Consider the following 25,306-nt stretch of genomic DNA (forward strand, 5'->3'; position numbering starts at 1 on the left):
TATCTGTTCTTCATACTGCTCTTAAGTGCTCCGTTCAGTCGTCCTTACAAAACCTGAAAGAATCAAGTTTCGTTCACCCAAACTTTAAACATTAGCCTGCCTTGTAATTGTAGATAAAAAGAAGAGGGTGACCCTCATAGGCTATCACGTACAGACAACTTCACTTGATACCCTTTGCCAGCAAAATAATGGCTTATTGTGTTCATTTCAGGGTCCCAGCTCTCACTTGTGATTTAAAAGCTTGACTTTAGGACACACTTTAAATATTATAGATTAAGAAAATATCACCTGGGATCTAGGCTACCAAGAAGTGCTTACATTAGTTTTAATAACAGTTTCAAGTATAGTCTGTGGAAGGATTTTCTTCGAAAAATTGTGAGCAGAGAGAGGGAAATTGAAACACTTTTCCTTTTTTCAACTGCCAAGTGTGAAAGAAGCAAAAGACGTAAATTTCTCTGAGAAGGTTTATGTTTTATAAGTGAATGCTTTGAGAAGTTGTGAGATTCTGATATGTACTCTTTTGAGCAATTGAAAAATATCACTGAGTTCTAATTGGCTGCATCTCCATGTTCACTGTGTTCTGTATAGTGGTATATAGATCAGTTGATCGGTATGACTCTAATTATTAGTGAATGATTCCATTAGATTAGTGAGTGATTTTTTTATCATAAAAATTCTTTTGTTGAAAACAAGGCAGTAGACTTTATCTTAACAAGGCAATAACATTATCATATTAAAGCCCCATAGTTAAATTTTCATTGAATTTGGAATAACAGAATACCTGTTTTTGCAGACGTCTCTTTATTTTCTGAAAGAATCTAAAAGGTGTTGGGTGATCTTCAGCTCTTTTGATTGAGTGCAAGTATTTTGAAAATTGAAAACAAACTTTTCAAGTCTCCCTAAAAGGAAAGAATCATTTACTTCTGTAGACATTAAATATTTCCTGGTTCAATTCATAGTTTTTACAATTGGCCAACTTAATGATTAATAAAGCAGATATGTAATAAAATTATAAGTGCTAATTCAAAACACTCATTCTAGAATTGAAGCCAGACATCTTATAATAAGGAGTAGTAGGTGATTTCAAAAACTAAAAATGCTGAGAAAATAAATTTCCTTCATGAAAAACAAAGGTGCTTTTGAGATGAGAACGGTCATTCAGGAAGTTTTATTAGTGCAGAGCCCTCACATAATTCAAACAAGGCAATGAGATGCAAGGACTTGAACTGAACATAGTAGAATTCCAGTTTGTAATAGAAAATGTAGTTCCTTTTGTCTTTTCTCTTCCCAAATTCTGTAGCCCATTGTGGAAGATTTGGAGGAGGTGGTCCCTATATTATCTTAATTATATTCATAAAAGCCAGAAAATCATTAGAAGTTCCTACTCTAGAAGCCTATAAGGTACACTGGGGATTGCAAAGTATAAGAAATGCATAACATGTAGTTATGTTGTAAAATATTGCCAGTTTTCAAAATCCTTTTTTGGTATTTTCAAAGTAAATTTAAATTTATAGGAAATCTTCCCACTGGTTGTGCGAGAAGGTTTCTTTAGCAGGAAGAAATAAGACAGATACTTTTATTTAAATTTGGAAGTGATTTTAGAATACTTTAAGAAGGTGCTTCATTTATTAAAAATCAATAATATTTTCTCTTTTGACACACTTTTAAGAATATTCATTCAAGGTAAGATCACACACAAACATAACCTTACATACAAACTGTTGTTTTAAGTATTAAAATAAATTTATTTTGCTCTGTTTATTATTTAGCAGAACAGATGGTAGTGGTTTGACACAATTCAGTTCTCTTTTTCTCTTGTTGTTTTCTTTTGGGGGGATAAAAAACAGGACAAAAACCAGAGCTTCTTTTCCCACTTTGTCACAGCTGGTTACCAATCAATCTCAATTGACAGTACAGTGATGATAGCACATGATGTCCAGGGGCCAGATATGATTGGGTTACATTTTTCAGCAGTGTTTCATATCAGAAAAAAAAAAAGATATCTTTATATTGGGGACTGTCAGCACGTGATTGTACCACTGTCATTAATCAAAAGTGGCAACAATGACTACATTTATACAGGTCTGAGACTGGCATATTTCACAATCAGAATCACCCTGTTTCTGTTAGGATTTCCTCACCAGTAAAGTTTTTTTTCATGTTTCTTTTTTTCTTATTTTTAATTAAAGTCAGAAAATACCTCCTACGTGTTGATCATATCTGAAAACTAGCTCTTTTATACCAAAATATGCTCTGGTTACTACAAATTTATTCTCCACTATGTAAAGAAGGGGCTTCCCAGGTAGCTCTGTGGTTAAAAAAAAAAAAAAAAAAATTCCCATGCAGGAGATGGAGGAGACACGGGTTTGATCCTTGGGTCGGGAAGAAGCTCTGGAGAAGGAAATGGCAACCTACTCCTCCAATCTTGCCTGGGAAACCCATGGACAGAGGAGCCTAGCGGGCTACAGGCGATGGGATTGCAAAAGAGTCAGATATGACTTAGCAACAAAACAACAGCAATGTAAAGAAGGCTAAGAGCAAATCAGAAAATTTTAGCTACATTAGATTGTTTAATAAAACAGTAATTTTAAAGTGTATATATTTTGGGAAACGCATTCGTGAACCTCCTATGATTACAGTTGGTTTTAGAGTAATGCTGAGAAAAAAATATTGATAAAAGTTACTTTCTGGAGTTTTTGTGACTCTGAACACAGAGTCTGATGCAGAAATACACACCTGCCCAAAGCCCATGCACACAGAGCCATAAACACACGCATCAAATGAAAAAGGTGTTGCTCTATGTTAGAAAAATGGATGAACACTGATGCACAGGACATTGATTTCAATCTATTTATAACTCGAGACCACAGTCTCAGTATCTTCTTTTATAAAATGGTGTCTGGAAATAGGCATTTTCTCTAAGTCATTTATTGTTGTGAAATCTTATATGAATTCAGCTGTAAACTGTAAAGTTCTCTTTAAATATAAGGATCTGTTATTTATAATCATTTATGTTAGTAATATTTGCTCTCTAGGGGAAAGTTAATATTTCCCCAGTTATCCAATCAAATAGTGTAAAGCATCAATGAGATTACTATTACCAGAAAGAAATAAAAGAAATAAGGTTACCGTTATTGGACCTGTGGAAATATTTGACATCTAATTGCTTGTGAAACATGTACTTTTAGGAGGCAAATTATTGTCTCAGAGACATTGTGACCTGTTAGAGAAAGCAGAGACTGGTAGTAGATACTCATGACAATTTTCCCCCGACTATAATTGTCTCCACGTGTGTGGCCTTGGGAAAGGAACTTTATCATATTTTGCCTCAGATTGCCTAAATGTGAAAGTAGCAATGAGCCGAATGTTTACTTCTTTCTGGGTTTTGAAGCTACTTATACATAATTTCTTTAAAACCAACCCTCATATACCTTAAATTTTTGGAGGTAAGAGCTGATTTGATCACGATTATACGTTTATATTTCTCTGCCCTGAGATGCATCTTACTGTGGACATTGGCAAAGGTACCGTGACATGCTTCAGTCTCTGGGTTGTGGGTATTGTCAGGGCTCAGGCTTCAGGCTGGCACAGTGGTTCAGTCATGTTGGAAGGAGCAGCGCTGGCTCCAGTTGAATTAGATCCCCGTAGGCACTTTTATAGAGATGAAAAAGTGTGTACTTTGGAGGAAGACAGACCTTGAAATCCAAATTTCTATGTAAAAGTGTCAAATTTTTAAATATCAGTTATTTCAATAATTTTAAAACATTAGTGAACCAAAACACACATACACACACACAGACACACACACACACAACTTGCTTTCATACAGATTTCAGTCCACAAATGAGCACACTGCAATCAGGATTTTACAGTATCTAGTGTAAATTTCTGTACTCATACCATGAGGCTTGAAATTCTAGTAACAACTCAATTTTGTGGGAGCAGCTGCCATTTGGGTAGTATATCCTTTTAATTTCCCCCATAGAATCATTTATCAAAACTTTTTAAAAAATGAATCTTTATACTTTCTCTTCGTTGAAAGTTGTAACCACTGTAATATAGTTGATGAAGAATGTGCCAGGAGAGTTAGTATTTAATATGGTCTAAACTTTTGCTACCAATGAATTCCTAGACTCTGAATAACAAAGTGTTATTTTTATAATCTTAAAATGAGGACATTTTACTAGACACAAGAACTTTTCAATTTTTCCCTGTGTCTCAGAATTTATAATCTGCTGGTTTCTAGGAATAACCAGTATCCATGTATTCTCTTATATTTTCATAATTAAACATCCTGTTCCCCCTCTTATCCTAAAGGTATTTTATTTCAGCTTCAAGAATTCTTCTTTAATATTGATATTTGGGGATTTTTCTAAGCATTTCCGTGTTCACAGATGAATATTCTTCATGGTTTTCTAGACTTAAATAGTACTTTTTGAAGTTATTATTTTTACACATGAAGAGTTCAAGTCCATGTATGTCACCTTTTCAATTTTTATGTCTGTAATTCCTTTCTTGATATGTAGGGAGTAAAGCTGAACATTATATTCCAGGTTCTACTATGCCATATTTTATAAAAGTGTAAAAATAAACTATATAATTTCTGGTTGAAGTTTATATGCCTAAATTGTCTAATTTTCTAAATAGGATATGGTAACTTTATTCCTTACCTACCAAAATTGTTATGAAATATATTAAAAATTATATTTAAGAACACCATGCAAATACATTTTATTGTCATTACTTTAATAATACATGTAATTAAAACCACTCTAGTTGCTGAAATAATTTTAATATACTCAAAAGAATTGAACAAAGCACAAAATTTTACTTGATTCTCCTGTAGTCCTCATATTTGTTTAAAAATAGTCTTCTAGAATTATTTCATTTATTTTAGTGCAGAGAGCTTTGTTTTTCATGTTACTAATTTACATACATAAATTTATAATAATAATATGTAACTCAAATGTCTAGATTGCTGGTCAGGATTTGCTGACTCCTTTATTTTAACTCTATCTCCATAGTAGCATTTATGCATTAAGTTTTCTGAGTGTTAACATTTATAATATTTTGTTTGATTTAACATACACTTCAGAACTAATTGCTGATATATAAAACTAATAGCATTATTTTGTTTCTTGATATAATAGAGTTCTATATTTCATATTAATTTACTGTTTAGTTTACTAATAACCATGCTATGAAAGAACTACTGAAGAATTTTAAGCATTTTTTGGATGGTTCATGATACACTCAATAAGCATTCATTGAGCGTATCCAAGATGTCAGGTGCTATTTGCTGGGGTTCAGGGTATATAGTTTGTAGCAAGAGAGAACCAGTTATTGTTTTCATGTAGCATACATGCTCTTTTTTTTTTTTTTTGAGTGTCTCAAAGGTTCCTTTTATTTTTTTATTTATTTATTTTTTCATTTATTTTTATTAGTTGGAGGCTAATTACTTCACAACATTGCAGTGGGTTTTGCCATACATTGACATGAATCAGCCATGGAGTTACATGTATTCCCCATCCCGATCCCCCCTCCCACCTCCCTCTCCACCCGATCCCTCTGGGTCTTCCCAGTGCACCAGGCCCGAGCACTTGTCTCATGCATCCCACCTGGGCTGGTGATCTGTTTCACTATAGGTAATATACATGCTGTTCTCTCGGAACATCCCACCCTCACCTTCTCCCACAGAGTCCAAAAGTCTGTTCTGTACTTCTGTGTCTCTTTTTCTGTTTTGCATATAGGGTTATCATTACCATCTTTCTAAATTCCATATATATGTGTATGGTATGCTGTAATGATCTTTATCTTTCTGGCTTACTTCACTCTGTATAATGGGCTCCAGTTTCATCCATCTCATTAGAACTGATTCAAATGAATTCTTTTTAATGGCTGAGTAATATTCCATGGTGTATACATACGTGCTCTTGAAAACTAGGAAGACAATAAGCAAGTAAGCAAAAGCTTGATAGAGGTATATTCTGTGAAGATGAAAAGTACTAAATGTAACAAAAATATGAAAACAAAGAATAGAAACAACTAAAAATAATTTTAGAAAGTAACTGATGAGCAGAGAACTACTTTCCATTGTTTGGACAGGAAGACATCTTTGAATGAATATCTGGGCTCTCTTGAAGTCAAGAATGATCAGCAATGAACCCTGCAGGGGAAGGGCATTCCCTGAAATTATGAGAAGTACAAAGAGACAGTGATGATTGGGTAGTTATGTTAAGCAAGGGGAAAAAGGCCATGTGGGTAGAAGAAAGTGAGCAAGAAGTTGGATAGATCATCAGAAAGTCTGAAAAACCAGAGTCTTCTCTTAACCACTTGGTTATGCTCTTGGAAGTTAAAAGCTCTTTGTTAGGACTGTGGCTGTAGCAGTGAGTGAAGCAGACAGGATCTCACCTTTATCAAAATAGACAACACAAAATGTGAGCAAGTGCAAAGTGATTGGTGTAGCAATCTTTTTGCTTGTTTGTTCGCTTGCTTTCTGGGGGTTGGTGGTGGGTTTTTGTTTGTTTTGTTTTGAGGAGAGAATAATCATAGTTTTCTAGTGCGGTAATGGATAGCTTCAAACAGGAGTGATGGATAATAAGGCTTTCCTCATGACTTATGACATTGTAAATCAGTGGAAGTTTAACCCAAAACATGCAGACAGAAAAGGAACCGCCACAATTGGAAGATGGAGGCTGAAGGAGCAAGGATTGTTGAGTTTAGTTGTCATGGTTGGTTGATAAACATTGCTTTTCAGAGACAGAACTTTCATTAGGTCCATGCCTCAACTTGAAATCATGATAAGCTGTTTTATTCTTTTAGCTGAAGCTGGAAGTAGAAGAAATCTAATTATAACAGTCTTCATTGAAAGCCTAAAATGTTTCTTGGTCCTTGAAGCAATAGAAAGTCAGTTAGTTGTGATCAGCTAGAACCAAGTAAAGAAATATATTGGAAGTATAGCTGTAACAGTCTGGTGAGTATGGGCAAGACAGTCAGTGTGATCAACTAGAAGCTATTGCGAAATTGTGTGTGTGAAAGAGCGAAGACCATCAGTGAAAATCAAGAAGAAAAAGCAGATATGAAAAGAATGTAAAGATACCTTCTTTATTTGAATAATTTCTTTGAATCTAACAAGAGCATATTCATATGCAAGCTCTTAAAAATTCATGTTAAAATTTTTAGAATTTTTTTCTGAACTAGTATGTCAGTGTACTTGTTAAAGAATAGAAGTGTGAAAATAAATGTTTGTTAAGGAGCTGAGGGTGTGCATTTCCAGAAATCACTCGAAGTCTTGTTGATGTTTTAAATGTTAATGTTGCTAATTTAAAAAAGGGTTACCCCTTCTTAATTATTTTAGCCAAAGTCCCTTTAGTCAGTTTGCCAACAAATAAGAGAATTTTATTCTTTAATATATTTCAGCTCTATTATAGTCACAGTGCCTAAAAATAAATCATATATTTGAAGGTAGTATAACTTACAAAATATAACTCACCAAGAAACTGAAACATACACTATTATTATACTAAGATCTATCAGAAAAAGCCAAAGTATTAATAATGCTGTTGATGGTTTTGATGCAGTCAGAGTTGTATAGATATCTAAATTATAGGTAATTGATAATCAAACAGCTAGAGATCAGATATGAAGTTATTGATCTTTTTAGCAATACCTTTAATTAAAGTAGTTATACTTTATGACTGAATGTGTGTGTGTGTGTTTTATTTTAGGTGAAATACAGTGTAAAAGAGAGAAATGACGGTGAATACTGTGTTGTCTAAATGCAACCAATGTTATTGAATAAATCCAATCCATATTCTACACAGGTATGACATCAAAGACGATTATACACTGAGAATTAAAAAGGCAGTGAGTACAGATGAAGGCACGTATATGTGTATCGCTGAGAATCGGGTTGGAAAAGTAGAAGCTTCCGCTACCCTCACAGTCCGAGGTAAGAGTCTTAAGGTGTGAAATATAATTGAACGAGCAGACTAATATTCAGTTAAATTGGTATGTGAACTCATAATCAAAATAATAGCTTGCACTGTTTTATTAGTACATAAAATGCCTGGATTTTGTGTCCTCTCAATTTTTAATTGAAATAAAATTACTTTCAAATTTGGATTTGAAAGGATGTGCATTTGAAGTGATTTTTATTTAATAAATAACAGCTAACAGTTTACAATTAAATCTTAAACATAGAAAAGATTTACACTAATCTTTTGTGTTTCCATTGTTTTGATCTAATTACAGCTTTTAAATGTCACTAGTTTCAAAGATACTCGGTTTTCTGTTTACTAGCTTGTCACTTTATGCTAGGAGACAATTTTTTTGAAATTCTTTTTTATTTCAGCATTCAAAAAGCAATCTGAAAAAAAAAAAGAAAGAAAACTAACACTGCTTCCAAAGGTGAAAAATGGATACAGAGGAGCTCCCACGTTGAGGAAATCTGATTTAGAGAGTGATTTGTGAAGTTCGTTGGCCTTAAATAATTGAAATAGTCAGTGCTGCTCCTGTAATAACTTTCACTTTCTGGGTGTCATGCACTTTCTCAGTCATGGAATCATTTCCATTTATAGACTCCCTGCCATTGCTTATAAGGGAGAGAAAGCATTACTTAACACCACAGTGAGCTAGAATGAATTAAGCGTCTTCCTGGTGGTGTGTGTTGATCCACAGGAGTAAATTATATAGCCCAAAGTACCACAGCTACACTTACTTGCCAAATAGATATCACCAATGGCATTGTTTACACTCACGGGACTTACAGGGACAGGCAAGTGCATCCGTTGCTCAGTCTTTCAGCCTCTCCTCCCTCAGCTGATGCCTCCTCCTTCCATCACTCTCAGTAAAGAAGTCTGACTGCAAGTTTACATCCGTGTCTGTCAGTTGTCCTTCACTTTGTCTAGTCAGACCTCAGCCTTGTGCAGTTTTACTCGCAGTTTACATAAGATTAGGTGAAAGGCTTGGAAGAATTTGGATTGGCAAGAAGTATGTGAGGGATTCTCAGACTGGTCTTCTATCTGGTAAGAAAAATGATTTTTGCAGAATGTATGATGTGGGCTTTCCTTGTGGCTCAGATGGTAAAGAATCTACCTGCAATGCAGGAGACCCGGGTTCAGTCCCTAAGTGGGGAAGATCCCCTGGAGGAGGAAATGGTAACCCACTCCAGTATTCTTGCCTGGAAAATTCCATGGGCAGAGGAGCCAGGGGTTGCAGAGAGTTAGGCAGGACTGAGCAACTAACATACATTATTTGGGCATCATATCATTTAAAAAAAAAAATAAAAACAAAAAACTTATCTTCCTCCAGGTCACTATTAGGAGACATTCTGAATGTCTAGATGATTCTGGATACCTAGAAAAATATTGGTCATTTCCAAACTTCTCAGTCACTCTGTTCCTCTTCCACTTAATTCATTTTCCTCCATCCAGACATTCTAGGTTGGACTTAGATCCAGAATAAATTTAAACAAAATTGGCAAGCCAGTTGCTTAAAAATATTTTTGTTTCTTTAAAAAGCTATGGTCATACACCAGTTGAATATATATATATATGCTGATAATATATGAGCAAAATCTGAAAGCCTTTGTAAGCCTTTTCACTATGGTTAACCTACATTTTCTGGTAGGTGATGATATATATATATATATATATCTTTTGCTTTTATCTAGTCAGCACTTTGCAAAAGCAATTCACTTGACCATATTTCCCCCAAAGTTTGTTTGTTTACTTTTTCTGAAGTAAGTGGAAAAAATAAACAACTAACCAAGAAATGTTCTAGTCAAAAAATATTTGCTGACTAAACAAATGGTGAGAAATGTGAGGAGTTGTTTGTTTATAGAAGCAAGAGGGTTTCTTTTATACTTGAATGTTTGGATGAATGAGATTTGAAGTGGTCTGTTTGCTTTAAGATACTTCCCCAGCTAATTATTTTCATAATTTGTTGAAAGTTTCATGTCTACTATTTCATTTAGCAAAACATGCTCCTCCTCAATGGATGTTTGAAGCTAATGTACAAAACAAATAGAAAGAGTTTCTTTTCATAAGACTTTGTTTTTTTAAAAGCAGCAAACCTTAATGATCTCTCCCCTGATGTGTGTTCTAAAGATGCATTAGAGAGTTTAATCTATTTGGTATTTATTTTCATCTGACTGATGTGTCAAAAACAGGGTTAAAAAATTAAAATCCCCATAATAGACTGTGGAGTAAAAATTGTTTAAAAACCATTAGGAAAAGCGGTTGGGATTTCTCATGCTAAGAGGTTAACAGGGAAAAAAAAAAACATTATCTGCAGCTTAGTTTTTTACACTTATTTTTCTATGCATGTAAATGAAATGTTCAACCCTTCTCTGGATTGTTTTATCAGAATAGGGTCAACTGACCAAAGAGGTCGCATCCATTTTCATCCATTTAATGCAAGGACACAGTTTAGTATAATTTGCTGATTTTGAAAACATCCACCTGCTGGGGTTTTTTTTTTTTTTCTTTTTTTTCCCCCAGGATGAAATGTTGCTTTATGACAAAGACAATAAGATTTATTGTGGTGTTTCTGCTGAAATTTTATCATGATATTTACTTTATCCAATTTTGGAAAAGAAAAAGAAAGAAAGAAAGTTTTATAATCAAAATCTGAAACAGACTTACTCAGTTGTTTTCCACTTCGGAAATATGGTGATTAAATTAAACTTAATAGCAAGTAGTTCTCTTTGCTGACTGGGCAAACATAAAATTAGAAAGAAATACTTCTAGACAACATTAAGCCTCCTTATATTTATATTCTTATCAAGTAATTCATGATCTGATAGAACTTTTTAACGTGGCTCCAAAATAAATGAACACAAACTGCATATTTGTAAACACGTTTTTCCCATTTTTTTAATTGCTTAAATGGGCTATGCCTAAACAAGACTTCATTGGGAAAACTAGAACTATTTCAAAAACTATTTCTGGAGCAATAAAGTTCTAATTTTCTTGGAATTACCCGAGACTAAATAAAACAGAAATGTATTTTCTTTCTTTAAAACATGGTTTCTTACCATATTTTTTTTTCCTTTTCTCTCTTTAGACTCAAAATGCCTTTTTGTTTCTAAAGGAAACATGATGTTTCAGATGCAGCTTAAATTGGCACCTGAAAAATAAAATTAAAAAATGAGAAACTAAGTTCTTTTTCTACTACACATTTGCAAAACTGAGAACTCTTATTTGTTAGAATATGGCACAACTTTATTATGTTAGTCTGTTGTCGTGTTCTTAGTTGTTATTGTTGTGTGTCCCTCCAAAAAAAGAAATTACTGTGTATAGTTCAGCGTACTGTCTTCTTCTTGCTGTAGTAAATCCCCTAAAGACTCCAGGACACACCAGAGTTTCACCAAGCTGAACTTCCACCAAGCTGAATTTCCATTCAGTTGCTGTAATTGCTTTATTCTTCTTTGAATGGTCTTCCCCCTTTTAATTGTGAATAATAGTCTAAGATCATGAATCTTGTAGAGAAGAAGTTCCAGTACAATTTCAAAGATTCCACAGAGCTAGAATTATGATGTATTTGTTGAGTGAGTGAATGAATGTCTGTAAATGGTTTCAATGGCTGTATCTGTCTCACCATGCCCAAGAAGACATCAAGACAAAACTATTCATAAGTTTTAGGGTTACATTGTGTTTGCACTAGAGCTTTATCCACTGGGATATGAGTGAAGCACTTGTTTGTTGAATAAATTTCTATTTTGAAATGTAAGTTTTCGTAAAAGTGCAAATGCTACTAAATTGATTTCTTCTTCCTTTGAATAATGGGGCCATATGTTTTATATTTGTCTATTGCTTTTATACAAAGTGGTTTACTATCTAAATTGATTTGGCAATATTCTTTTAAAGAAAGTATTATTAAGCCCATGTGTGTCTCTTTCCATTTCCGTGCATTTATAAAAGGGGTAGCCTATTTCAACTGATTTTAGTGATTGAAAGTTATGGAATAGTAAAAAATAATAATTTGTTGAAGCAGCAGTTTGAAAGCCATTCTCAGTGTGAACAAGAATCAATTTGTCAGTCATTGTTTCCTGCCCTCTGCCAAAAAGAGAAAAGAGCTTAACCGTGGTTAGAGAGCTACTCAGTTGAAATCTCTAAGGATGTTCCAACCTATTTGTTATATTTTCATCCACCCTGTCCACGGATGAAAAGTGATGTGATCTTAACTTATTACTGGCTGAAAAGCAGCGTCAGGGGCTTTTTCTGTAGTCCCTGTAATGGTTCTGACTAACCATGCTTAAAATCCAATTGCTATTTAAATCAGACAGTGAGGCCTTCTTTTACTGACATGACATTTGCTAGTCTGTGACTTGAATAGTTATATTTATCAGGTTCTTAACTTTGGGATAACACAAGGCTGTTTAAAAAGATCTTTGAAATAATAACTGTAGTAACTGATGATGATGATAAGACCTCATGTATAGTATCTGTCAAACTGCTTAGAGTTAATCTCAGCATGCAAAGTAATTGTTTTCTTAGACTTCTATTTATAATGTTCAGTTTTTATCAAGCTAGGACATCCTGTTCATACTTGAATAATGACACTAGAAATCACTCTACTGTCCATACTTAAATGTAACATTACACATCATGCATTCTGATAATTTTCTTTTCTTTCTTTTTTTTTAATTTCTTTTTTATGTTCTCACCACACCATTGTAATGTCTACAGCTCGCCCTGTGGGTAAGTAGCCATCCTTCTATCCATTTCGCATGGCTTTGTACAATGCTTCATAGCTCATACATATTAGGATATGACAGATTGAAATACATTTGTTCACCCCTGTTAAAATATTACTTGAGGGACTGTCTGCTGAAAAGTTGCTTCTGACTTTTTCATCACTTTACTAAACCACATAGTTACTTTTTACTACTTTGCAATTAATAGGTAAAATTTTCATGTAAAAGAATATGTGAATGGTGAATATTATATACTGCTAACTTTTCTTGAGAAAATTACACTTCAATTTTCTTGCGTGAATCAAATCTTTATGTTTGATATTCGTTAAAATGAAATACATTTTATGCACTTATATTTTTAGCTGCTTGGAGTCTCTGCTTTGTAAGGGTTTTTTTTTACTGCTGCACACTTATTATCTGCATGCCACTTAAACAAACTTTAGTAGAATGCTTCAAGTTATTGTAAATTGATGCTTACACCTAGAAGAAAAGGGAGTGATGATCTGTGTTCTTTGGCATGAAAAATTGTTTGACTATGTCATTCTTCATTTGGCTTTGCAAAACTGAAATTAACAGCTTGTGCTTGCGTTAAGTGGTAATTTTTAAACAAAGATAAAATATTTTTTAATAAACTTTCTGCATTTCTTTTAAAGTTTAGCTTAACCTTTCAAGAAATGTGTTTGAATAAAAGAAATCTTGGGAATTGTGTTAAAAGTAAATAAATAGATATATGCTTAAATGGATTGCTTCTTTAATGTACCAAGAGGTACTTTAATAGGTTTTTCAATTTGACAGAGCTATATAACTGGTTCAGCTAACTTCAAAAGCTTCGTTAATATACTGGCTTGACATTATTGGCATTTGGTATATAGTCATCCAGACTCATAACCTTTTTCCCCCATTGGTTGAAACATTCACAGACATTATTGTTCTGTAATGTCTTCTTATATAGATAGCAAATACTAAAGAGAACTTTGGCTTCCTAATCTGAATTTCTGTTTTGCTATTTCCAAGAAGTTCTTCCTTTGTCAGTTATTCAACATTCCTAATCCCCAGTCACTTCCTATATAAAGTTGAAACAAAAGTCCTTACTTATCAGAATTGATGTAGGAATAAATTGAGTTCAACATTGACCATATATGTGAAAAGTTTTGTATGTCAACATTGGTTAACACATTTCTAGTTTCTGAGACATATTATTTCACATTTCAGTATTTCTGGAATAAACTTATGGCTTATCATCAATTTCAACATAAACTGTAGGTGTTTTTTCCTTAAAACACCATTATTTAATTGATCATGCTATTTAAAATTGATGCTTTTAGAAGGTTAAGGAATATATTATAGTTTTTGCATTTGTAAGAATTCATATTAATGATAAGTTTACATATTTATGGTATGACATTGAAAATTAAGAAGTAAATGGGAAAGAATAAAATAACAACCTTGCAAATTAACAGGAAAAATCACATTAAATTATAGATCTTTGTATATAAAAAATTTATGCCAATAAACCATGACCACTTGATCTTTATTATTTTGCAAGTTCCCAAAACATAGAACAATATGTTAATAATTTTCAATATATAAAAACTCTTGAATAAAAAATACATTGATTAGAAAATAGGATGTATGCAGGGTATTAGATGTATTTGTTACCTACAGGCAATTCAAAATTTATTTCTGTTTTTATTCTTTTTCGAAATGATTTCTTAAATTCCCATTGGACAGGAACTAAAGAATAGCTTCTTGACACATTGTACTTTATTCTGGGAAAGTCTGTCACTTCATAAATCTTTCCTGAATGACATGACAATGTTCAGAGATATGAAGAACCATACTTTAAATTTGACAACTACTATTAATTTGGGAAACTGAATGTTTGATATGCTCTTATTGGATCACCAAAGAAGACTGGTAATGAGGAAATTAGCTTGCTTTTTCTTTGCATCAATTTTTTACATCAATTTTAATTCAGGAATTGTAGATATGGCAACTTTTATTGTAAGGTTAGAAGATACAAATCCAGTAAAAATCTAGTATTTGAATCAAGTAAATATTCAAATGCTAGAAAACTACATTATTAATATTTGTTAGTAGACTAAATGTTTTTTAACTTTGAAACTCTTAGCAGTAACAAGCAGTATTCTACGAAGTAGAAAGCAGAGGAAAATCCATTTTTCAATGCTCGTATAAACTATGTGAAGAAATATGTACCAAATGTATAAGATTTAGAGAAAATTCGGTGGGTAGTTCCTGTCTAAAACTTTTAAAAGAAAATTAGAAATACATGCAGATTCTGGAATACTTATAGATTCAGAAATCAATCATTATATTACATACCAGATAAGCTTGGTAGTCTGTGGGGGAAAGCCCTTTTAGAAATCATTGTAAGCTTCCAAACTGGATAACTCTTATAATCTGCATTTGAATCAAAAAATTGGAAACTCTATGCAGTTTACAGTGGGAATAAACTCCTTCTTTCCTGTACTTTTGAGAGGATAAGAAACACCCTTGAGTTTGAGGGTCTTCAATGTGAAAAATCTTACTGAAAGCAAACAATCACATAAGTGCCAATGGAAGAAAGTGTTCTCAGATTTCACTTACTCACCTGCATTGTCATCAACACCTCCAAGAGTCCTGGAATCTAACTTCCTTAGTTATCTTTACCTCAGAATCTTGACAAATACCACTTTAATCATTAAAAATCCACCAGCCCATTCTGTGATTTTGACTTTTTCCTCTCCCAAAGGCATTTTTTACATGAGAAGCAAAAGTACATCCTAGGACATGGTTAAGTCTGAATGTTGAAATGTTCATTTGTTTGTTTGGAAAACTTATGATGAGGGAACTAACAGAAGAAAAGGTTCTAAATAGGGATAAATATCTTGCTTCCTATGCCCATCTGTCTTGTCTTCTATTGGAAGTCTTTCCCAAGCTTAAAAATAAAAAAGAACATCTATTTTGGAGATGGGCAACACATTTTTTTTCCTAGCAGCAACTCAAAACATGATGAGTAATTTGGAAAAGAACTGTCAAATCTACCAGCTGCCTTGCATGTGATGGTGAGGCCTGCTTCGGTTTGTGTCTTATGTACCATCTGCCACATACTGATTGCCTCCAGTACAGAAACTGAAAGCTGAGTATATCAGGTGAAACTCATTTAACATATCAAAAACAAATTGACAATAAACAACATTATAGAAACTTCCAATTATTTCCTAATGTAGTAACTCACAAGTATGTTTCTTTCTATAGAATGTAATTGGCCACACAAGAGTGTGTAAGTATAGAGGCATGTAAATGTTTTTGGAAAAATTCCCATCTTTTATTATTATCATTTTGAAGATGCAGCCACTGTTTAAACAGAAATCTATAGGGACATATTTTTTTCAATCTTTGTTTAAACACGAAAATTAACATAACCTCATTTTAGAAAGTTCCATTTCAAGTTGAAGTGGAGTTTTTTCTTTCCTATAACATGCTCTGAAGCATTTTATTGAGGTCACTAAAAGGTCCAATAAAAAGTGAGTGCCTGGAAAAATTCATTCAGAGAATATTATACTGTAAAGCAGATATAACTTTAAAAATAATTACTTTAAAAATAATTACTTTAAAAATAATGCAACTGGTTTTCAACAACTCCACCCTCCACTCCACCTTGAAATTTGGAAAACAATGTGCTGGATATAATTTAACTTAATAATGGAAATATTCCAGTTTCTTTTTTTAGTCAGAAACTAGATAGATACTATATAGGAACCCTCTCATGTCAAGGTCAGCTTTTCTGCAAAAGACATCCTAAGCATCTCTTAGGAGGAAACCTATACTTTTATTCTCTGCAACCTTCCTTCTTTGGACAAGCTGTTACCCCAAGACCTGAAGTGATCATCTCTCTCCTAGGAGCCCTTAATGTTTCCTGCACCTGGCACTAATTAGCTACTTTATGCAGACTCCCATTTAATTTTTATTAAGTATCACGTTTTTCGTGGCTCCATATGTTTTGATTAAATAGTAGGTTAAAAATGCATTCAATTGTGTATATTCTAACAGTGTTCCCATAATGTGAAACATTTAAATTATCTTTAGCTAATGCTAATTTTTAAAGTGAAAAATCAAGTCCTGGTTACTTCTTATGCTTGGCAGGTGTTAGTCATTGACTTGATTCTTTTGGAAGCATCTTTTGTGTTTGACAGTGTCTGTTCAATGCCTTTAATTTGAAGGGTAGGTATAAATTTATTGAGTCATATTTTTTTTCTCAGACTTTCAATTGTCTTCGTATTGAATAATTCTGTAGTGAAATTCAAGGTTCGCAAAATATTTTTATCCTCAGTGGTATACCCTTTTATAAATACTAATATGAATATCAATATATTCCCTTCTTCCAATAACTTTGCTGTGTTATACCTTGAGCCTGATCACCTGTATCTAATGTTCCTAGAACAGCACAACCTCTTAAATCTGCAGATTCATGTTTTAATTTACTCTATTTCAACATGATTTCTTCTGTTTTATCTCTGAATATTTTTCCTTTCTCAGTTCTTTGCCTCAAATACATTGGTTATATTGGCTTTCCTTTGTCTCAATTCCATATTTGTTAACTTCTCTATAATAATTTTGACATCATTTTTCATATTGTTTGTTTTCTTAATGACTATTTATCACCTTCCTTTTTCAGTTGCAGTTATCATTTTCCTATTTCTCAATTATGTGCCTTTAACTTTTGTTAATTTCCTTGGTAAGCTTGAACAAAGCATTCTTCTCCACTTGTCTTTTAACCCCTCAACCTCTATTTTGGGATTTTTGTTTGTGTCTTTTTTTTAAGAGTGACCCTGTTGTATATAGTTCTATTTAGACTATAAACAGCTATCTATTGTAAAGTATTTCTCTGTTCCCTTATGTTATATTTGGAAGATATAGATGTTTTATCTCCTTTTGACTAATGATTATGTTATTTTCTTGTCATTCATTAAATAAGTAATTAGTTAATATATAGTTTTATTTTATTTAGTTTTGCATAGATCCTGTTTTAGTCCCTATTTGATTAGCCATCTAGTTAATGACTAAAAACTAGAGTTTGCATGTTTGGAGAAGAGAAAGTGAAAAGTATCAGGGTCATTCAGTAAACTCTACTTAGACTCTTATCTTGAATATTTTCGCAAAAAACATGTTACTTTCTTCTTGGTATGCTAGTGATTTTAGTAGTACAGAGCAGACCACTTTATATTCCATATAAAACCCTCTTCATCTTCCTTCATACTTCCTGCTTTGTAATGAAGATGCTTTTTAGGCTACTAGTTTTTCCACAGCTGTGTCACAAGTGCCCACAAATTGAGGGACTTAAAAAGCACCCGTTTTTAAAAATGTCTTTCTTTTAATTTGAGGCTAATTACCTGACAATACTGTGGTGGTTTTTGCCATACGCTGACATGAATCAGCCATGGGTGCACATGTAATTCCCTTGTCCTGAACCCCTCCCGCCTCCCTCCCCATCCCATCCCCCTAGGATGTCCCAGTTCACAGCTTTGAGTGCCCTGCTTCATGCATCAAACTTGGACTGGTCATCTATTTCACATATGGTAATATACATGTTTCAGTGCTATTCTCTCAGATCATCCCACCCTCGCCTTCTCCCCCAGAGTCCAAACATCTGTTCTTTACATCTGTGTCTCTTTTGCTGTCTCACATATAGGGTAGTTGTTACCATCTTTCTCAATTCCATATATATGCATTAATATACTGTATTGGTGTTTTTCTTTCTGACTCACTTCACCCTGTATAATAGGCTCTAGTTTCATCCACCTCATTTAGAACTGACTCAAATGTATTCTTTTTTTATAGCTGAGTAATATTCCATGGTGTATATGTACCACAGCTTCCTTATCCATTCATCTGCTGATGGGCATCTAGGTTGCTTCCATGTCCTGGCTATTACAAACAGTGCTGTGATGAACACTGGGGTGCACGTGTCTCTTTCAGATCTGGTTTCCTCAGTGTGTATGCCCAGCAGTGGGATTGCTGGGTCATATGGCAGTTCTATTTCCAGTTTTTTAAGGAATCTCCACACTGTTCTCCATAGTGGCTGTACTAGTTTGCATTCCCACCAACAGTGTAAGAGGGTTCCCTTTTCTCCACACCCTCTCCAGCATTGTTTATAGACATTTTGATGGCAGCCATTCTGACCAGTGTGAGATGGTACCTCATTGTGGTTTTGATTTGCATTTCTCTGATAATGAGTGATGTTGAGCATCTTTTCATGTGTTTGTTAGCCATCTGTATGTCTTCTTTGGAGAAATGTCTGTTTAGTTCTTTGGCCCATTTTTTGATTGGGCCATTTATTTTTCTGGTATTAAGCTGCATGAGCTTCTTGTAACTTTTGAAGATTAATTCTTTGTCAGTTGTTTCGTTTGCTATTATTTTTTCCCATTCTGAAGGCTGTCTTTTCAACTTGCTTATAGTTTCCTTTGTTTTGCAAAAGCTTTTAAGTTTCATTAGGTCCCATTTGTTTATTTTTGCTTTTATTTCCAATATTCTGGGAGGTGGGTCATAGAGGATCCTGTTGTGATTTATGTCAGAGAGTGTTTTATGTTTTTCTCTAGAAGTTTTATATTTTCTGACCTTACATTTAGACCTTTAATCCATGTTGATTTTATTTTTGTGTATGGTGTTATAAAGTGGTCTAGTTTCATTCTTTACAGATGGTTGACCAGTTTTCCCAGCACCACTTGTTAAAGAAATTGTCTTTTCTCCTCTGTATATTATTGCCTCCTTTATCAAAGAGAAAGTGTCCATAGGTGCTAGATTTATCTCTGGGCTTTCTATTTTGTCCCATTGATCTATATTTCTGTCTTTAAGCAGCATCCATTTTTTAGGCCACAGTTTTGTAGATCAAAAGTCCAATCAGGCTCAACTCAGTCCTCTTCTTAGCACCTCATAGGCCAAGTCAAGATGTTGATCAGGCTGAGCACTTCTCTGGAGACTCTCCAGAAGAATCCACTTCAGAATTCATGGCGTTTGTTGGCAGTATTAAGTTCTTTGTAGCATCAACATCACCATTTTCTCGTTTGCTGCCAGCTAGAAGCTGCTCCCAGTTTGCCTGCTAACCTTTGTACATGGTTACCATAGCCTTCAAAGTCAGCAGTGATCCCTTGAATCCTTCAGGGGCTTGGCTTACCTCTCACTTCCTGGTCTGCTATCAGCTGGAGAAAATTCCATGATTGAAAGGTCTTTTGTGATTGGGTTACACCCCTAAATTATCCTTAAGGTCCCTAAGAACTAACTTAAGGTAGACTGATTAGTGACCTTAATTACATCTACAAAGTCCCTTTTGTCTTGTAACAATCATGGGAGTAACTTCAAGAAGTGAAGGTCATGGGGGCCACCTTAAACTTTGCCTATCTATAATCGACTGGGCCTTTTTTTTCCTTCAGTACCTTCTCTCCCGACTTGTGAATTTTAGTTGGTTAACTTTGAAGTCATCTCTCATATTTCCCAAGTCTCCTTCTTAAATCCCAATCTCCTTTTCCCTATCAAGGGGTGATGGAATGGACTCTCGCAGTGTTGACAGATACTAATTGTGAAATTGGTATTAATAAAGGATTGTGGATTGAGTCTAGTTATTGTTCATTTCCTGTCCTCATTTTCCTCCAGATTCAGCCGTGATTGGCAAGAGGACTTCATAATTTGTGGTTTGGTGTTATGGTAGTTTTTCCATATTATTCATTTATTTTGTTGCATTCAATAGAGGAAGGTAGAGCAAAAAGCCTTTATTTCATTATATTGACCTAAATATTAAAAACTTATAATTTTAACCTAAATAATAAAAAACTCATTAATTTTGGACTCTTTTCAAATAAAAATGAAATAGACAGCATGTTTACTTAAAAATAAAGTACTGTAAATATCAAATATCACAGTAATGTAAAAGTCTTGTTTGACTCTTTGTGACCCCATGGACTATAGCCTGCCAGGCTCCTCTGTTTATGAAATTCTCCAGGCAAGACTACTGGAGTGGGATTTGCCATTCCTTTCAAGGGATCTTCCCAACCCAGGGATCAAACCCAGGTCTCCTGCATTGCAGGTAGACTCTATCATCTGCACCCCCAGGGAGGAGTAGAAACAGTATTATGACATTAGTATTAGGAGACTTCACTGGCTATTGTCAGAAAGAAATGTGTTAATCACACCTTCTAAGAGAAATTTTCACTTTCATAAATTACAATATTTCATTGACAGAAAGATACCACCTTACATATATTTATATATATTGTAAAATATATATCTTGATGTACATTACACCTAAATATTATATGCATGACATTTGAATTACTACACTACTTTTTAAAATGTATGAAATGTCACTCAAGGGAATACTACATAATTAGATTCATTAAAAATATATAAACTACCAAATTAAATTAAATTAAATTTTGAATTAAAATATCTCTGAATGCCTTTTTAAATATCTCTTATGACAAACATTGCTTCCTAGATTTATTGAGGATATTATTTTCATCTCCCCTATAAAACTACTAGCTCTTTGTCAGTAAATACATTGTTGTGTTTATCTTTCTGCTGCCTCTAGGTCTAGCATAACATTTACACATGGTAGGGGTACGCCAGTGTTGGTGCAGTTAATTGATACACACATATGCACACATAGGTAATACTTGCCTAGAAAATGTTTATGCAAGCAGCTTTAAATAGTGCTATAAAAAGATTAAGCAACATTAATGGTAACAGGCCAATCATATAGTCCCCATTCTGCTAGTAGGAGATAAAATACAACAAAAAAGAAGGCACTAATGAGTTAGGATGGTGCCTTACTATCCGTGTAATTAATGTTATTAAGAAACATTGCAGTTGCATATTAAAATTCCGTTAACTAAGCAGCACTTCAGCATCAGTACATTTGTTCCTTAGTTTCAAGTCCCCCCCGCCTTTTTTTTTTTTTCTGATTGGCATCTTCAAGAAATCTTTTTCTAAAAAATGAGATAATGGGATGTGATCAGCCCTCGTGGTTTAGCTGGAGTGCTGACATGACAGTTCTGGCAAGTTGACAGGTTAAGTGAGTGAAAATGGATGTCTTGTCTCACCATTTACACGAAGAGCCTTTTTTAAGCTATAGTTTTCCCTCCTCACCTCCATACTTACAACCTCTTCTACTTGCAATACGGGGGACTCTAGTTTTCGTAGTTAGTATCTAGAGAGGATTTTTTTTTTTAACCACTCCTTTGACTATTTTTCTTCCACTGGTGAAAATGAGATCTTTTAAAAGAACAATGTAAATATTGTTGCAGTTAATAATTCATTAGTTTTAATATTAATGGTATTTTCCTTGGAAATTAACAGTCTCTTAAAGAAAACAAAATTTTACTGTTTTATTGTATTCTCAGTATTTTAGTCGGGAAAGCAAAGTACAGAAGCAAAGCTACTATTGATGAAGGACAGAATGATATGGGAAAATGTGATTTTCAAAAATCAGAATTTGTTTAAATTTTTCTCCATTTATAACTTAGAGAATTCAAGGGTTCATTAAAATCACATGTTAGATTTTAGGATGATTTCCTCTAGGTAATGATTTCCTGTACTTGCCTATAGTTGAAGTGCAAATCTATTTTAGTAATTTCACATACCCTAAAGTATATATAAGTATTTATATATATATATATATAAAGTATATATATATAAAATATATATATATATAAAGTATATATATATAAAATATATATATATATAAAGTATATATATCTCTTACTCTCTTTCTGTTTCAATGCTTTCCCCAACTGTCGGAGACAGAACTAAGTCAAGTTACTTTTGTAATGGTGGGACATCCTGTATTGCACTTATCATGTTCCTCACGTTGATTATTTTCATGTAAGTTTCCTCTGGTAGGCAGTAAGTTCCAGAGAACAGAGATCTTAGTACCCTCAGACCCTGATGCTAAATAAAACCAGTAAATGCTTAAAATAATTAAATGCTATTATATGAGTTAAAGTACCAACAAACATCTGAATTTATTTCTAGTACAAATTTATTACTTTGGGGCTTCCAGTAAAAAAAAATAAAAATAAATAAGGTTAGGTACAAAATGTCTGTGGAGTTGGTGTTCAGTCACTCAGTGCTGTCTGACTCTTTGCAACCCCATGGACTGCAGCATGCCAGACAGGCTTCCCTGTCCTTCCCCATCTTCCAGAGCTTGCTCAAACTCATGTCCACTGAGTTGGTGATGCCGTCCAACCATCTTGTCCTCTGTCGTCCCCTTCTCCTCCTGCCTTGTAACTTTCCCAGCATCAGGGTCCAGTGAAGCTGTGTGGTGGAGCTGTTTATTTTAACTCTGTTCTTACATGCTTGCGGATGAGATTTAAATGTGCAAGGTATTTTGAAACAAATGAACTTATCCTTTGCAAAGGCATTCTATTTTTTCTAGATAGTTGTAGAATTATTTCATTTTCTATATTTACATTGCTCATTTTCAAAAAGAAGCATATTATCTGTGACTATAAATTAAAGAGCATGGTTTTAATCACTATCACAAAGCATACACGTGCTTTTCATTTGCAAGTCCCACTTACCACCAAAACTCAGTACCTTTGATGCTCTTTGGGCTTGCTTTCCCAGTTACTAAAGCAGTCAATTTAGAAGGCCACTTACATTATTTTGTAGTTACATTATAGAACATGTTTGACTAGCTTCACAGCCTGCTTTAGTTAACAGATTTTGAATGACCATGAGTTACTTTATTTTTCAATATTATATGAACCTACAAAAATTAGTCTTCTCATAATCAATAAATTCCACAACAGTGGTTAAAAAATATAAAGAGTATAGCTGCATAATTGGAGCAGGTTTTTACTCACATACGAGGACTGAATGCAGTTTGTACATGTGAGACCTCTCATAGATGGAGAGTAGCATATGAAATCTAAATAGACAAAGTATCTAAAGATTGTGATTTGCGTCATTCAATTTTTTTTTACCATTTTATTTTCCATATTTATGGAAACAGTAAACTAGTAGTTTTGCTTTTTCAGTTTGACATTAAAAAAGCAGGTATATAATGTACATCACATATAGAGAGGTAGATTATTAAATTATTGTTGAAAAAGGTATAGATATTGGTTTTATGGAACAAGAATTTTTAATATTAGTTAGAAGGAAGTCACTGGTGAAAAGAAACCACATCACTCATCTAGAGGGGTTATTGCCGTGGACTTAGTAAGAAAATGATTAATTGGAAAGGTAGGTAATTTAGCACTTTAATAGTTTATATTTCTTAAAAAGAGTGACAAATGAATAAAATGTGATTAAATTGGGTTTATAAAAATGATCATTTTAAATCCTATATCCCTAAATTATATTTTTCATTATAAATGCATTGCTTCCCCTGAAATGGATTATGTGTTAATAAGTTTCAAATCAAATATTTTCATGACATTATGCATTTCCAATATTATTAACAGAAGTTCTTTGGAAATCAAGTGAAGTGTTAAATAGTGAAAATTAAATAGAATTAAATAAGTTGAAGGAACAGTCATTTATCAATTAGAAGCCAACCTATTCTGATTACTGAGTAAATATTCAAGTCCTGTTCTACATTTCATGTTAATGAAATGAATTCTTGCTGTTTCTTGTTGGTGGGGCTAAGCCTATTAACTGATTTTTTTGTGAGAACTTTAGAATTGGTTGTTACATAGTACCTGTGTTTTTTGTATGTTTCTTTTGTCACTCCAGGGTGCTGGCTACTCATTTTACAGTAAGTTTTTGGTGCAGTGGGAGTGATGTACAGAACGACATATTAAAATCAATTAGGAAATAGTTTCAAACATATTTTCTTTGATGTCTCCCCATCCAGATTACTATAATAATAAAGTAACTTTTCCCCTTAATTTTCTATTCCAAATTATTCATTTAGAGTACACTATTTGGAGATTTTCCAGGCCAAATAGAGATACTATGCCATTGCAAAATAGTAGACAGCACATCTTACCAGTAAGAGCTTACAATGGAACAGAAGAACAAAGGCACCCAGGTGGGGTGGGGGAGAGGGGGTCGATAGAGAAATAAGACAATACAGGCAAGGGAAAATACCTTAAAGTGGGAAGAATAGAAGAAAAGTACAAGATTAGAGTGTGTTCGAGTTAATCATTCTTGACAAGATGGATCAAAGACTGATAGATATCAAGATGGATTAATCACTAAAACCAGCAAATACGTATGCAGGCGATTGAAAGTCTGGTGCAATATTGGAGCTGGTTTGAGCACAGGTGAGCATCCGGATAAAACCCTGGGACAGCTGACGGAAGACAAAATGATACACAGAGGAGAGCGACTTACAAGCATGTCAATGGCAAGCAATAGAAAAGGCACTGTAGGTTTTGAATGAAGAATGGCTTGAAATAAGTGTACTTCAGAAAGGTTGTACTTACAGGTAGTACAGAAAGAGCAAGATTATAGATTTTATGTGCTTTACCAATAACTGCAATTATTTAGGAAAACATGTTATGACTTTAACAATATTATACCATATTGGAAACCATAGCATATAATTTTTACCCTTGTGTTTGGTAATAGATATAAATTCTCAGTCATATGATTTGAAGTGAA

At 33.6% G+C, this 25,306-nt stretch overlaps 1 protein-coding gene across 6 annotated transcripts in view; it reads left to right on the plus strand.

The window, feature by feature from the left end:
* The window catches only part of ROBO2 (roundabout guidance receptor 2), a 647,901-nt gene that overhangs the window by 494,642 nt on the left and 127,953 nt on the right, over positions 1 to 25,306 (plus strand). For all 6 annotated transcript variants that reach the window (XM_043893217.1, XM_043893216.1, XM_043893218.1 and 3 more), the window contains exons 6-7: positions 7,824 to 7,951; positions 12,693 to 12,704. In XM_043893217.1, the coding sequence (XP_043749152.1) occupies positions 7,824 to 7,951; positions 12,693 to 12,704 (140 nt within the window). The remainder of the gene's footprint in view (positions 1 to 7,823; positions 7,952 to 12,692; positions 12,705 to 25,306) is intronic.

Source organism: Cervus elaphus, chromosome 31 (genome assembly GCF_910594005.1).
Source record: "Cervus elaphus chromosome 31, mCerEla1.1, whole genome shotgun sequence".
In the NCBI taxonomy this organism is placed as follows: Eukaryota; Metazoa; Chordata; class Mammalia; order Artiodactyla; family Cervidae; genus Cervus; species Cervus elaphus.